The sequence below is a fragment of the Nelumbo lutea genome, chromosome 1, assembly GCF_056320005.1.
Source record: "Nelumbo lutea isolate HS-2025 chromosome 1, American lotus-T2T, whole genome shotgun sequence".
NCBI classification, from domain to species: Eukaryota; Viridiplantae; Streptophyta; class Magnoliopsida; order Proteales; family Nelumbonaceae; genus Nelumbo; species Nelumbo lutea.
Window position 1 is genome coordinate 189127853 of NC_142684.1, and position 16670 is coordinate 189144522.

The 16670-nt window shown below is 38.0% G+C and overlaps 1 protein-coding gene across 8 annotated transcripts in view; it reads left to right on the forward strand.

The window, feature by feature from the left end:
- Positions 1-16670, forward strand: part of LOC148879953 (transcription factor jumonji (jmjC) domain-containing protein) — a 120910-nt gene that overhangs the window by 62574 nt on the left and 41666 nt on the right. For 5 of the 8 annotated variants that reach the window (XM_088961734.1, XM_088961736.1, XM_088961735.1 and 2 more), the window contains 9 exons: positions 1492-1550; positions 1648-1779; positions 1869-2028; positions 2106-2441; positions 8033-8215; positions 8344-8405; positions 9747-9825; positions 10598-10747; positions 10873-11003. In XM_088961734.1, the coding sequence (XP_088817860.1) occupies positions 1492-1550; positions 1648-1779; positions 1869-2028; positions 2106-2441; positions 8033-8215; positions 8344-8405; positions 9747-9825; positions 10598-10747; positions 10873-11003 (1292 nt within the window). Of the gene's footprint in view, positions 1-1491; positions 1551-1647; positions 1780-1868; positions 2029-2105; positions 2442-8032; positions 8216-8343; positions 8406-9746; positions 9826-10597; positions 10748-10872; positions 11004-13517; positions 13921-16670 lie in introns of those variants that run through there. The other 3 variants (XM_088961739.1, XM_088961740.1, XM_088961742.1) reach the window with 2 other exon arrangements.

A 16670-nucleotide genomic window follows, 5' to 3' on the forward strand; every position in this document is an offset into this window, starting at 1 on the left:
GGTCATGTACTACTAACCCCATTGCCTCCACTTCTTGTCCTATAAATTCTTTTCATCTTCTTTCTTTGTTTTCTTGTCTGCCATTGATAGTATTTCTATCCCAAGGAGTGTTGTAGAAGCTTTAACAATCCCTAAATAGACAAACACAATGAAGGAAGAAATTGGTGCTCTCCACAAAAATAATACATAGGAGTTGGTGGATCTTCCTGAAGGCAAGGAATTGATGGCGTGTAAATGGTTGTTACGGTGAAACACAAAGCTGATAGAATAGTGGAGAGATACAAGGCTAGGTTAGTAGTAGAAGGGTATGCATGGGTGTATGGTGTTGATTATGTAACGACATTTGCTCCAATTGCCAAAATGAACTCCATCCAGATTCTACTATCATTAGCTGCAAACTTAGATTGGGAGCTCCAACAGTTAGACATAAAAAATGCTTTCTTTGAACGGGGATTTGAAAGATGAAGTGTATATGGTTCAGCCCCTGGATTCCAAGCAAAGGGAAATGGAGGCAAATTGTGCAGGTTAAAGAAATCTCTATGAATTAAAATAGTCACCTAGAGCCAGGTTAAATAGGTTCCATTTGGCTGTTAAACAGAGGGGGTTCAAGCAATGTCAGTCAGATCATACCCTTTTTGTTAAGAGGGATCCGGAGAAGATGGTGGTCTTGATAGTGTATGTTGTGATACAGTTATTATAGGGAATTGGGACTCTGAGAATCAGAAAGTAAAAGTGTTTCTTGCCACACCTCTTAAGGATCCAAACCCTATGTTATTTTCTTGGGTTGAAGTTGCCCTTTCACAAAAATGTATCTTCATTTCTCAACAGAAATACATCCAGATCTCTTGCAAGATACTAGTAAGCTAGGGAAACTAGCGGATACTCCCATTGATGCTAATCATAGACTTGATGACTGTGATGGATAACTTGTGAAATATATGAAGAAGTTTTGAAGGCTGGTAGGGATGTTACTCTACTTGTCAATGACTCGGCTAGATGTTGCCTAGGTTGTCATCAAAGAAAGTATATGTTAACCTTAAAATTTGTTCCCATTTTCTTCTTTTGTTAGCTATGGTCCTCAGAGTGTTGGTTTTTATATTTGGGTTTGAAAGCTTAATATTAAAAGATTGAGTTATGCTAGCCAAGCCAAGATTGATATCATCACCTTAAACTCATTGTGAGTGTGAGCCGAGTGGCTTCGCAAAGCTTGGTTCCTTTGTGATGCTATACTTACTGCTCATATCCTCTCTTTTTGTATCCAATTGCCAAAGAGATGTACTAAACCTAAGACAATTCTTTAACTCTTCATCTAAACGCACTATATGTAATGGTTACATTGAAATTTCTCAATAATAGATATGTTTATTTATGAGTAACTTTGAAACACCTTTCATGTTTTAATGCTGGATATAAGAAAATAAATGTGCACTTGTAGAACTTCTTGCAATTTGGATGCTTGAGTGTCACTTATAACACAAAATATTGATGCAGGCATGTGCCATTAAAATGCCTTTGGACTTCATTGAGGAAGTAATTGCGGAGGCTGTTATGTATGTAACTCTTTTCCTTCTCTCAATAATTCAGGGTAACTTATGGTCTTCACATTGCTCCAATGGTCCTGATATTTGAATATGACTTATTTTGCAGGCTGCAGATTGACAATGAGAACATATTTGTTGATGTATCCAGAGTGCTTGCAGCAGCTAGTTCTTGGGAAGAAAGGTCTAAACATATTCTTGGGAGCAAGGCCCAGATGTCTGAGTTCGAGGATGCCATAAGGTTTTGGACTGATGTTCTTCCAATTTAATGCTATTTTGTTTTTTGACTGATGTTCTTTACTTCTGTTAATCATTTGTGTTCTATTTCAGGATATCAGGGACTATATTTGCAATTCTTCCTTCTCTAAATGATATTGAGCATGCATTATCAATGGCCAAGTCCTGGATATCGAATTCTCAGCCATTTCTCTTGTCAAGCCTTTCTGCTGGACAGGCTTCAAGTTCTTCTCTGAAAGTTGACGCTTTGAAGGTTTTTAGTTCTCTAAATGAAGTTACTAATCTATAATAGATTGGACATGGTATAAACATATACTATATATTTTGCAGGATTTGGTTGCTCAGTCAAAATTCTTGAAGGTAGATTTGCAAGAACCAGCAATGCTTCTGAACCTTTTGAACGATTGTGAGGCATGGCAGCATGATGCTTTTACTCTCCTAGAATGTACTACAGCTTTATATAGCACACAGAATATTGACATTAGAGTAGTCAATGATCTCACTGTCAAAATTGAAAAGCTGCTTACTGGAATTAAATCTGCAACAACAGCTGGCTTGTCCTTAGGCTTTGACTTTTATGAGATTCCAAAACTTCAAAATACTTCTTGCATATTGCAATGGTGCTTGAAGGCTTTCTCTTTCTGTTCATGTGCCCCTTTGCTTGAGGTAAGGAGTTGCATGACATGCATATCATTTTTTATACTTTAGGGGGCCAGGGGTGGGGGTAGGAGATGCTTCTGATATCTTGTCTTCTTGTGAACTTGGTCTTTGTCTATCCTCTTACTTGCAGTTATTTATTTATTTTTTTAACTTGTGCCTTTTATTGATAGTTTCTAAAGTTTAACCTAAATGAGGTACATTCTTGTTAATGGACTCCATATATTTTAACAAAATTCTCTTCATCATTTTCCGAGCCTTCCGTGAACTCCGTATTTTATTCAACTTTCTCCTTTGGGTCTACAGCACTGCAATTTGCAGCCATCATCCTACTTCCCCAGCTTTGAAGTGGGTCTTGTTTTATAAACTTGTCATTGAAGAAACACCCTCTTCATCCACCTCCCCTATGTGTTCCTTGAAGTGTGCAACCTAGTTTGTCTCTATGCTGACACCCATTGCCCTCTGTGTTGAAATGGAAAACAACATAAGTGAAACCTAACCTGCCAGCACTTTCCCTGTAGCCTCTCTATATTCAACCTTGGGTGACAAAATAGACCAATCCTGGAATCACACCTCTTTGAACTGATTTGTCTGTAATCAATTTGAAGAAGCTTCACCAAGTGATTGCTTCAAAAAGCTTTTTCTTCTTTTTGTCTTTGATACGCTTTCATGAAAGAGTTGTTGGAATTCTTCTTAAGTTCTCAATAGGGGGCATGCCCCAGTTGGAAAGACAAAGAGAAGTGATTAGGGAGAATAAGAAAAAAAAAAGGGAAATGAAGGTGTAGATCCACTGATTTGGCATAAAGAAAAATGATGTTCTATTTTGTCTACAAAAATTGAGAGAGAAGTAGAAGAGGTTCTTTTGTGACAAGTACCATGATGAAGGGTACTAGTGATATTCCTTCCATAGTGAATATGTTTCTTTCCACTACTGTTTTGTTATTCCTCAACACATTTTATGGATCTCTACATTGAAAAATGATTTATTATGATGCCCTTTTACGCCCTTTTACCCTTGTCTATATAACATTATATGATTTAGCTAATTTCACTTAAAATTTGTACACCCCCAAAACAGAAAACACCAATGCATGGTGCAGTGATTTAAAAGGCACACCTAGGTGCATTTTAGGGTATGCGCCTTTCCTAGACCCTAGGTGGAGTATTTTCTAAAGGCGCTTGCTTGGTGTGCCTTGCGCTTCAGCCCAAGCGTGCACCTTTTGAAAATCTGTGCATTTTTTTTCTGTTTTTTTTTTTGTGTTTTGCAGTTGGGTTGGGGCTCTGCCCCTGGACCCCCGACCAAGTCCCTTGAGGCAAACCCAAACAAATCCACTTTAGGGTCTTAAATTCTTAGTCCCCATAAAAAAGAAAGTTTTTATCACTGTAAGGATGAATGAATGAGCAACATTAGCAAATATGAGGAGATTTGTTTGGGATTTCCTCAAGGGGCTTGGTACAAAGGCAACTCGTAGAATAAAGAATGCATGGTGTTTAAGATCATATTAGCTATTTCAAGTAATGCAATTGGGAAAAAATGTAGAGATTAAGAGTTTACATGCTTGAATATGTTTTATATGTTATGCTTGATATTATTTTTAAATTTTCATTTTAAATATGCTTTACATGTTATGTTTATGTATTTTACTTTGAGATAATAGGTTTTTTTAAAGCATTTATTTTAAAATTTAAGTTTATATTTTTATTTAATATTTTTTAATATTTTAATAATTTGCATTTTATTTGATTTTTTGGCATTTTTGATTTTTTTCTTAAATTTTTTAGATTTTTTATTTTGCATTTTTATGCCTTTTTTCGAAAAGGCATGTGCATTGCCTTCCGGCTTGGGTGCAAAATGTCCCTTGTTTTTTATTTTTTATTTTTTATTTTTTGCGGCTGCACCTTATGCTTTTAAAACACTAGCATGGTATAGGGAAATGCCAAATACCAGTGACTATTTTACGTGTGCCTCCTTTTTTAAATCCTTATATCCTCTTACAGAATCTCAACCTTTCCTGGTTAAGGAGGTATGGTGTAGTCCGGTTCCCCCTAAAGTAAAGTATTTTTTTGTTGGAAACATTGGGCTCCAAAGGAAATGGAAACACTGAGCTCTCTCTTCTCATGTGTGTTCTTTGCTTGAAGAGTTTGGAAAATAGTAACTGTCTACCATTAAATTGTTTCTATGCTATTTTCTCAAAAAAAAAGAAAAACATTGTTCCAATGCTTCTAGTTTGTGGCAACTTTTCTTCCTGTTGTCCCGAAAAACTTGGGTGGTGCCAGGTGCAGTAGTAGACCTATTTAAAACAGATGTTTTTGGAAGCCCTACACAAAGACAAAAAATTGCTTGGCAATGCATTTGCAGAGCAGTGCTTTGGGGTTTATAGTGTGAAAGAAATGCAAGGATTTTTGAAGAAAAGTGCAAACAAGTTGAGGAAATGTTTGAACCTACAAAAGTAAGGGTAGTTCATTGGGCTGTTGTGATTTGTGGGGCTTTTCAAGGCATTTGTAGCAATGATTTGCTTAGGGAGTGGCAGGTGGTGATGGAGTTTCAGGTTACAAGACAACATAGGACAGTTGATCGGTCCCCTCCTGATTTAGAGACGCTCAAGCTCAACTTTGACGGTTGTAGCCTTGGAAATCTGAGGCCCTAAAGAGTAGTGATTTAAAAGGCATACCTCAGGTGTGCATAGGCACACAGGCAAGACACATTTTAGGGTATGCACCTTGTGCAGGTTCCAGGTGTAGCATTTTCAAAAGGTGCGTGCCTGGTGCGCCTTGTAGTTCAACCCAGCTTGCTTCTTTTGAAAATCTGTGCATTTTTTCTAATGTTGCTCATTCATTTATCATAATAAAAGATATTTTTAAAAGACACTTAAAGTTATAAAACCTTTTTTTATTGGGATTAACAATTTAAGAAATTGATATGGACTTTTTTTGGCTTGCCTCAAGGGGCTCAGTACAAAGGTGGCTTGTAGAATCAGGAATGCATGTTTAACATTGCATTAGTTATTTGAAGTAATGAAATTGGGGAAAAAGATAAAGAGATTAAGAGTTTACATGCTTGAATATGTTTTATATGTTATGCTTGATTTTATTGTTAAGTTTTCATTTTAAATATCTTTTACATGTTATGTTTATTGATTTTAATTTCAGATAATAGGTTTTTTAAAGCATTTATTTTAAAATTTAAGTTTTTTATATTTTTAAATTAATAACGTGTTTAATGTTATTAATATTTTGCTTATCTTTTTGATTTTTTTTTCACATTTTCGAAAATTTTATTTATTTATTTTTGCGCCTTTTTTCAAAAAGTTGCGCACCTTGACCTGTGACTTGTGCCTTGGGCGCAAAATGGCCCTTGTGCTTTTAAAACACTGCTGAGGAGTGGGGGGAATTCTTCAAGAGCTGAACTTCTGGCCTTGGTTCAGGATTTTAAGTTGTTGGCTAGGCAGGATTTATGGAATGTGGAAGTAGAGGGTAACTGTCAAGTGGTTTTTTGTTGGATGATAAGGCAATGCCAAATACCTTGGAAAACCTATTGGGGATGCCCAGGACTGGGTGCTAATTTGTAATATGTAATCAGTTGCTGTCATTTGGTTTTGTTTCTGATGTATTTGTGGTGAAGCTTCTCTTGTGAGGCCTAACGTTGTACACTTAGTTTTGCTTTATACTTTGTGTGCAGTTTGGTGTTGAATGAATATTTTTACCCTGCTACTTTCGCATTATTGCTTACATACACCTAGACATTGTCTTGGATGAGGGTCCTATACAACAACAGATCTCTAATCACTCAGCCTGTGAATGGGCCCAAAACTTGATTGGTCTAACGTAATCAACCCAAGACTCACACGGAGTCCACCGATCTTTATTCTTAGTTCTCACATGCTTCAATAATGCCACCCAATTTATTGCCAATCTTCTTGAAGTTGCTCAATACCAAGTATACATTGGAATCCTGGAGATTCTCACCCACCATCACCATATCCCTTTGGAGACTGAACAGCACATATGAACAGAGTCCACTTCTTTAGATAGAGTTTACAGCCATTGAAATTGAAAATCCTCCATCACTGACGAAGGACATCGAATGCTTCCGACAAAAACATGAAAAGGAATGCTTCTGACCAAGCATTAGTGGATAAACCTTTCATCTTCCATGATCGCTCTGTTATAACCTCCAACTACTTACACTGATGCCACACAATGCTCATCAATTCCCAGATCTGTGTCATTCATTTTTGAATCCTCAATGAGATTTAAACAATAGATAATGAAGAAAAAGGTTTTCTTACAATACTTTGCTAACATCTACATACAAGAGCTTAATTTCTAAACCTAATCCAAGGGCTTCTGAATAAATATCAACAACTTATTGAATGCAAAGTAAGAGGCTTTGAAATAATGATTTTCGTAGGCCTCTATCTGGCCCTTAGATTGGCACAACTTGCTAAAATCTTGAGGGAAGTGTGTGATTATGGGATCAGGGATTAGTAATTGTCTAACTGTACAAAATTCATGATTTTTCTACATGTTTTCACATAGCTGAGGATGAAAGTAGATCAAATGGAATTATAACTTAGAGAACATTTGGTCTTGATCCCACACTTTATTACTCATCACGTGCCATATGTTCTCCCATTCGTTGCTTCCACATCTTGACAGTTTTCATCTATGTGAAATCTGCTGTCTAATATGTCTCCTCTCATTAGTCATCAAACATTTACTCCTGTGCTGGGTGACATGGTGTTGATTTCACAAATTTTGTGTTGAGTTGCTATTTCTTTGTGAGGTGTATGTTTAGCCTGGGAGTTTTACAAAGCATGTACTTATCAGTGAATACTATCAAGTGCTGAACTGGCATCAACTTAACATCCCTTTTGCTTGTTTGTTGGCATGTGTGCATTGTGAACTTGTGATTCCAATCTCTTGGCTTGCAACAGATTTTAACATAATGATGTGATTCTTGAATCTTTTTCAGCTACTTTTTTCCCCTTCCAGTTGCTTCATATTTTTAGTTTTGCTCAGTGTTTTAAAAGGCGTGGGAGGCATACGCCTGGAGGCCCAGGCGAGGTGCTCCCAAAACGCCCTGAGGCGTATGCCAGAGGCGCTGACACCTCCGAGGCACCTCTTGCGCTTTTCTCATGAGGCGTGCTAGAGGCGTACGCCTCTTGTGCCTCATGCACATCTGATATGAAAATACAGAAAAAAAAAGAAAAAAGAAAAAAAGGAAAGGAAAGGAAAGGAAAAGAAAAGAAAGGGAAAGAAAAGGAAAGGAAAGAGAAGAAAAAAAGAGAAAAGGAAAGAAAAGTAAGGGAAGGCGTACCCCCCCTTTGATCTACTGTTATGCATCTTTATTCTTCTTAATATAAAAGATTTTTATTAAAAATAAAGAAAAAATGAGGTCCCCCCTTCCTTTTCATCCTCCCCTTAAGGAGGCTTAAGCCTCCTTATGTTTAGGAGGCTTTTGCCTCTTGCGTTCTGAATTACGCCTCACGCCTCTAGGTAGTGGAATGCCTCACATCACGTCTCCGTGTTTTAAAACAGTGGTTTTGCTATGAAAGGTATGGCCTATAACATATCTACTACACTATTTGGTCTCACAGGATGTTGAGAGGTTGATAAAGGACTCAGAAAACCTTTGTGCAACATTTGCCTCTAGCTGTCTTGGGAGTGTATTGATAAAAGGTGCTAGATGGCTTTGGGAAGCATTGTCTGTTTTTCCTCACTCTTCTACTCAGAGAAGATGTAAATTGAGTGATGTTGAAGAAGTTCTGGAAGAAACTCAGGTATTCATTATATCTTTGGCTTATTTGTTTATTTATTTTAGTTGCCAAGGAAACAGTAGATTGTACAGGATATGGTTATTGTTCATGCTGTTTTAGATTATTTATGCATTGATACCTGCAAATTACAGAGGATTGAAGTCCCTTTTCCTATCGTGGCTGCTCGACTAGTAAATACCATTGAGAAGCACAAGTGAGTTCTCTAGTGGTTTGATGCAATTATCTTCCTTTTCTTATGTTTTTGTTTCTTGAGTAATTTGTATTTTCCATTTTTCTAATGAAGTATTATTTAATTGGTAGCTATAGCATTTTTTATATGGTTTACTTCAACCATTTTTGCCACAAAAACTTTTTTGCTTGTCAAAAGATATTGACATATTGTATGTACTTTTTAAAACATGAAGAAACACAGGATAAAAAAAGAAACAGAATTGCTTATCTAGCAATTGTGGTTTAATGTATTATTTAATAAGGTTTTTGTTACCGATAAAAAGAGAAACGCAATTTCAACCCATCAGCTTATCTTTGAATCATCCCTTTTTCGGTTATTGCTACAACATGTCTGTCTCCTAATGCAGGTCTTCCCTGTTTACTGCTTATCTAGCATGAATATCAACAGTTCTGTTTATCTGACCTTGTGACCAACTTGAAAGAGCTATTAAAAAAATATACGTTCTCCAATGTGGTATTGAAGAGAACAAGGGCCCTCTCCTTTGTATTGTGTCTTGATGATCACTTTGGAGTTCCTTCCACTCTCCACTGACCACTCCAAGGATGAGAGCTTCACCGAAGCATGCCACCTTAGCCTGCATGATGATAAGTTAATAACCACTCCAAGGATGAGAGCTTCATTATTTTTTTTTGCTTGAGGCTGCTTTGAGGCTCTCTCTTTTATTTGGAGATTCACATCAAATGCAATCTGTCTGGTTAATTGTTATTTAACTGAACTCAAATGTCAAAGCTCAATAGTATAAAGCTAAAATACTGGAAGACATTTTATTTTTTTTTGCTTGGGGTTGCTTTGAGGCTCTCTCTTACATTTGGACATTTGCATCAAATGCAATCTGTCTACTTATTTGTTATTTTACTCAACTCACATAGTTCCTGTTTTCACATACTCCATCCTGCTCTAATTCTATGGGTGACACCCTCAATCTCTCTCTATTGATTATTAAATTGTAAACCCTCAAATTGTTTTCCACTATATGAACCAATGATTAAATTATAAACATAGGATCCTGTACAGCCATAATATTGGATATGGCACTAAACTGAGTGGAATGGCAGAACAAGATTCATGTAACTGACCTCATATGGTGTGACACGGCTTAGTTGAAATGAGAAGCAAATTTTCTTTAAAATTTTCAGTTTGATAAAATAATTAAATTATAAAATATGGAATATTGTGATATTTTTATAATTTCCTAATCTTTACATTTAATTCTTGTGGTGCTTACTTTGTGTTATAGTCTGATTTCATCCAACTACCAAATGCTTTCTGTTGTTATTTATCGCATTGATACTGCAAACACAGGTCCTGGCAAGAGCAGGTGCATGCATTTTTCAACTCTAAATTTGGGGAACAGTCCTGGTCTGTATTAGTACAACTCAAGGTAATGCGACGTGTGCTGTGCCTGGTTAAATTTGATTTCTTATGTCCTGGGTTAAAGATCCTTCATCTTTTCTATTGATAATCATCCATGCTTCTTTGCCTTAAAAGACCTCTTAGAAATTATTTGTTTTCTAAGTCATAAAGATTTCTTCTTCAATGGCAATGCATTAAATATAAAAGAGGTTATTGGAAGAAGTTGTTTTGTGAACACTGTTCAAGTCATCACTAGATAAGATACCAGTGGTGAACCCAACTGTGGTCTGTGGGATCAATGACTGTTGTCAAGCAGCTGTACAGGTGGCAGGAGCAGGCAACAGAGTAGTGGTTTTTGAAGAGGGAGTAGCAGAGAGAGAAACTTTTCTACAGAGCTGCTTGATTGGATGGATTGAAGGCAGTCAGACAACTCTAGATGAGTTATAATTTTATTATCTGAGACGTCTTTCATCTTCAAAAGTGACTGAGGAGTGTTTAGTGGATGTAGATCCACTTGAAGAGATGGGTGTTGAATGTACGTTTGTGAAGCCCAATGGCTTTGCATGCTGATGGATCAAATTTTATTGGATCATCTTGAAGTCTGGGTACAACTGTGGAGCTGCAACTTCAATAGCAGTTTTAACTTGTAGACAACAGAATGTTTCTTGAAATCCCTGCATCTGCATGATATGCCATATATTTAGCAAATTCAAAATACTTTTATGATAGCAAATTAGGTTAAGATATGGAGAAGTCAGTTCCTTAAGTTGACTATACATAATTGTATCATTCCATTTCAGGAACTTGGGGAGTCCAATGCCTTTAGTTGTCCAGAACTAGATCTGGTGGCATCTGAAATCAACAAAGTTGAAAATTGGTTTCTTCGTTGCAAGAACATCATTGGACCTTTAGTTTATGGTGTAAATCCATTGCTAAGTGTTCTTATTAAGGTGCGGGTTTAACTTATCTTTAATGTACTTTGTAGCCTTGATATGCTATTCTTGTTCAAGAAAAGAAACATAACATTTATTACTTATCCAGAGATCCTTTGATAGGTAATTTTATTACTCTGCAGATCAAGCATACACTGGATGGATCTCTGTACATTTATGGAAATTCAAAGAATTGTGAAGAGAAAGCTTTTTGTGCATGCTGCTGCAGTGATGTAAAAGAAGAATCAATTGCTTGTGTAACATGCAAAGACTGGTAAGGTACTTGGCTTTTTTTTAGTTACTATTAGAACTAACCAAATAAGGGTAGATTAGTCATTTTATTCAGTTAAGTTATGTGCTTATGTGGCAGTTCTAATATAGACTTCCTGTCCCATACTTAAGTGGGGGCAGTTTAATCATTGTACAACTAATTAGAGACTAATCTACATTATGGTTGACTGATAGGGTTTGGCTATCAGGTTCAACTCTTCTTCTTCTTCTTCTTCTTCTTTCTCCATTATTCTCTACTGGTTCGAACTGGTGAAACACAGCTGTTAAAACATGGAACCAGAGCCATAAACAAAGGAGAAGAAGGCTGCGACTTCAAGTTTTCCATCCTGCGTCTTCAAGTTCTCTCTCCTGTTTTTTTCTTCTTCTCTGAGCTGCGAATCTGATAACTGCGGCACCTGTTTATTTATTTTTTTTGGGACTGCCGCAATCCCTATTACAAGTGTTAGGAAGGTGCGGCAGCCCTAGGATATAAGTCTAATACTTTTGTCACCATGTGTGACAGCCCTAGTCGTGTGGTGGTGTTTGTGGTATTTACCCTCTACTGAACAATTTCAAGAGGGTTTGTGTGCGGTTGCTTGAGTTGTTGTGGTGCTGTAATGGTGACTAATATTTCTGGGTTGTCAGTAGTGGTGTGAACAGAAAAGAAATATTTTTTTTCGTGCTGAAAGAAGTGGCCAAATACCTCAGCCTAGTAGTTTTCATCAATGTTTTAATTTGGATGGCAGCCGAATCTGGTTGAAACATCCAGTTCTTAAGCTGAATGTTAGTTTACATCAAGTTGTTGATTGTGACTAGTTGGGAGATTGTTATCAGTGTTTTGGAGACTGCTGTAGTATTGCTTTGACAGCAATATTTGGTTGGTTACTGAGAGTTCAGCATTAGAAATAGCAGTGGGGGACATAATGGCAGCAACGAGAGATGGTTCTAGTGATTAGAAACCGAGTGTGATGATCCCCTTTGACTTTCTGGGTGTGCAGATGGCTTCATATAAACTTAATGGTGAGAATTATGTGCCATGGGCAAAGTTAGTGGAAGCTTTCCTCACGGCAAAGAGGAAAGTGAAACACGTGAAGGAAGATAGACCATCATCTGACTCTCCAGGGTTCGATGACTGGGAACAGGAAGATGCCCAAATCATGACATGGTTATTGAACAGTATGGAACCCAAAATAAGTACCAATCTTATGTTCTTAGATATAGCTAAGGACATATGGGAACATGCCAAGAAGCTTTATTCTGGGCAGGATAATACCAAGGTTCAAAATATCGATATGATACACCTCGTATTGGGCGTATCGTGTCGTATCTTTTGGGTCCTAGTTACAAGTATCGATATGATACCCTATTTTTACTCCCCAAAAACCAAAATTTGAAAAAAAAAAACTAAAAAAAGTCCTATTTCCATGTTAATCTAAGTACTGATATGTCTTTGCTGATATGTAGAGGCGTATCGATACTTTGAACCATGGATAATGCTACAAGGGTATTTTAGCTCTATCAGGAGTATTTTGATTTATAGCAAGGGAATAAAACCCTAGAAGAGTACTATGCCAGTATGAAGAACCTCAGAATTGAACTTAATATCTATCATCCCCTCACTCCAGATGTTAAGGTTCAGCAACAACAGAGGGAGCAACTGGAGGTCACTAGGTTCTTAGTGGGGTTGAAATCAGAGTATGAACTAGTTAGTGCCCAAATATTGGGAGGCTCTACTCTTCATACACTTGAGGAAGCTCTTGCATGGCTTTGCAGGATTTTTTTGGGATCTATAGAGAGTCCCACGCCGTCTGACAGATTAGCATTTGTGATAGCTAGAGGAGGTAGATGTGGTACTAGAGGGGGAGGACATGTTTCCCAAGGAGGTTGTGGTGGTTCCATATTTGGCCGTGGTGGTGGTCACGACTCAGGGGGAGGCCATGGTAAAGGAAAATGTAACTCTACTATGAAGTGTACTCATTGTGGCAGGGACGAACATTTAGTGAATTTCTGTTATGATCTCCATGGCGCACCTTCTACATGGGCTAATCATGCAGTAGCTTGTGGGGTTGATGTTAGTGATAACCAACAAACGGATCTAACACCTTCCACATCTACATCTTTTTCCGGGAAGGCGATGATTGGTGTATCGTGCGATGAGTATGAGAGGTTCCTCTAGGCTACTTCACAACATACTACAGTCACTCTTGCACACTTAGGTATAGCTTGTTTGGCATCCAAACCCTCTCCTTGGATTATTGACTCTGGAGCCTCTGATCACATGACCGGGACTCCAGGTGTGTTATCTTTCCTCTCTGAAACTTTCACATCTCAAACTGTTACCCTTGCCAACGGTTCCTCTTCTCCCATCTGTGGTGTTGGTAATTTTGACACGACTTCTCTTTCTTTATCATTTGTTCTATATGCACCTAAATTTCCATTCAATCATATGTTAGTCAGTAAATTAACTAAGACGTTTAATTGCTCTATTACATTTTTCCCTTTCTTTTGTGTTTTTCAGGATCTCAAGACAGGGAAGAAGATTGGTGGGGGGCATGAAGCCGGTGGATTGTATTACCTCGACAATGGTGGATCGCCAGTTGCACTTCAGACTTCACTCACTCCTCTACAATGGAATTGTCGGCTAGGACATTCATCTCTCAAGGCACTCAAGATACCGGTTCCGTCTTTGAGTCATTTGTCATCTTTACAGTGTGAGTCAAGTCAGTATGGGAAACACCATCAGGTTTCCTTCAGTCCTAGGGTTGATAGTCATATGTTGAATCCTTTTGCTTTAGTTCATTCAGATGTTTGGGGTCCGATTAAAGTAGAGTCTTATAATGGTTACAAGTATTTTGTCACTTTTATTGATGATGATTGTTTAAGGATGACATGGATTTATTTAATGAAAGAAAGGAGTGAACTATTTTCCATTTTTCAAAATTCCATGCTGAAATACGTACCCACTCCTCAACAAAATGGGGTGGCTGAACGAAAGAACCGTCATCTCCTTGAAACTGCTCGGTTTATTCTTCATCATATGAGTGTTCCTAAACGATTTTGGAGTTTTGTTCCCCACCTTGTCTCCCTTATTAATCGGGTACCCTCCTTCATCCTTCATGGTCGTCTCCCTTTTCTATTTTGTTCCCCACCTTATCTCCCTTTCCTTTAACACCCCGAGTCTTTGGCTGTGTGCTTTGCTCACAATCTGAGTCCTGTGATAGACACTGGATGCACGCTCTATTAAGTGTGCCTTTCTTATCTAGTCTCGGACCCATATAAGGGTATAAGTGTTACAATCCCATTACTCGGAAGTTCTATGTCTGTTCCGATGTCACATTTTTGAGTTTGTTCCCTTCTTCTCGGGACCTGAAGTATCGGTATCTCCACCTTTGCTTCCTCTTCCTCTTCCATTTCGTGACCCCGTTCCAGTTGTTCTAGTTGGGCTGACCCTTCACCTCCTCTAATGCAGATTCCTACTGAACGACCACCGATCCGGCACGTATATACTCATTGACAGACACCGGCTCCTCCTCCAGCTTCTACCTTGTCTGTGGATCCTATTGTTGCTCCTGTCCCAGAACCTTCAGGACTTGATCTTCCCATTGCTTTATGGAAAGGTAAATGTAGTTGTACCCTCCATCCCATTTCCAATCTTGTTTCAGTCTCTCGTCTTTCCACTTCACATCGCCAGTTTGTTTCACTGTTGTCATCTATTTCTATACCTAAGAATGTCCAGGAGGCTCTTACCTCACTTGGGTGGCGTCCAGCAATGGAGGAGGAACTCTCTACCCTTTAACATACTCAAACGTGGGAGCTCACTACTCTTCCTCCTGGTAAGCATGTTGTGGGTTGTAAATAGGTGTATACTGTTAAATACTTTCCGGATGGTAGCGTGGAGCATTTGAAGGTCAGACATGTTGCTAAAGGTTATTCACAGTTGTATGGGGGGGACTATATGGAGACCTCTCCAATGGCTAAGATTGGCTCTTTTCGTGCCTTAATTTCCTTGGCAGTTATGTATGATTGGCCCTTGTTTCAACTTGACATTAAAAATGCCTTCCTTCATGGTGACCTTATGGAGGAGGTATATATAGCGCAACCACCTAGGTTTGTTGCTCAAGGGTAGGATGGTAAGGTGTGCAGAGTAAAAAAGGCAATTTATGGGTTGAAACAATCACCTTGTGCTTGGTTTGGGAAGTTTAGTGAAGTGAAGGATTTTGGAACGAAACAATGTTAGGTTGACCACTCAGTGTTCAGCTATGATTTAGAAGCTGAAAAGATTTTACTAGTGGTCTATATAGATGATATTGTCATAATTGGCAACGATAAATTGGGGATTTAGAAATTAAAGGTCTTTTTGCAAAACCATTTTCAAACAGAAGACCTTGGGAAGTTGAAATATTTCTTGGGTATAGAAGTTGCCAGATCAAAACAAGGTGTAAACCTGTGCTAAAGAAAATATGTTCTTGATTTGCTAGATGAAACATGACTGTTAGGTGCAAAATCGGCTGAAACTCCAATGGAACCAAATGCTAAGTTGAGTAGTGATACATGGGAAATATTTGATTTTCCTAGAAGATATAGACGGTTAGTGGGGAAGCTGAACTATTTGACTATAACAAGACCAAACACCTCCTTTGTAGTCAGTGTGGTGAGCCAATTTATGCAGAACCCTTAGATACCTCACTAGGATGTAGTTCTTAGAATTGTAAGGTACCTGAAGGGAGCTCCAAGCCGTGGGTTATTGTACAAACGGGAGGAAGACTTGAGGTAATTGGGTAATAGATGCAGATTAGTCAGGCTCAGTGTCAGATAGAAGATCTACTACATGTTGCTGCACATTTCTTGGAGGAAATCTTGTGACATGGAAGAGTAAGAAGCAGACCGTTGTGGCAAGGAGTAGTGCTGAAGCCGAATACAGAGCCATGACACACGCTACATGTGAATTAGTATGGTTGTGGAATCTCCTACAAGAAATTGGATTCTCCATGGACAGACCTATGAAATTGTACTGTGACAATCAAGCTACACTTCACATCTCATCTAACTCTGTTTTTCATGAGAGAACAAAGCACATAGAGATTGATTGCCACTTTGTGAGGGAGAAGGTCCTTACTGGAGAGATAAGCACAGAACATGTGGGCTTAAGTGATCAATGGGCAGATTTGTTTACAAAAGGCTTAAGCTCAGGGAGAGTGAACTATATATTGTAACAAGCTGGGATTATATGACATATATTCTCCAGCTTGAGGGGGAGTGTTATAGCTAGCCGAATAAGGGTAGATTAGTCATTTTATTCAGTTATGTGCTTATGTGGCAGTTCTAATATAGACTTCTTGTCCCATACTTAAGTTGGGGCAGTTTAGTCATCGTACAATTAATTAGAGACTAATCTACATTATGGTTGACTGATAGGGTTTGGCTATCGGGTTCGACTTTCTTCTTCTTCTTCTTCTTCTTCCTTCCTCTCTACTGGTTTGAACTGCTGAAACACAGCTGTTAAAACAGTTACTAATGGTTTAAGTTATAGACTTGATTCAACACATTTATTTTGTGGTTACGCCTTCCACAATTTTGAGATAGTAGCTAATAAAGCATAAATATAAAAAAGTATATGTTCCCTTATTAATTATTGTTTATCAATAATAAAAATCTGATTGATGAGGGTGGG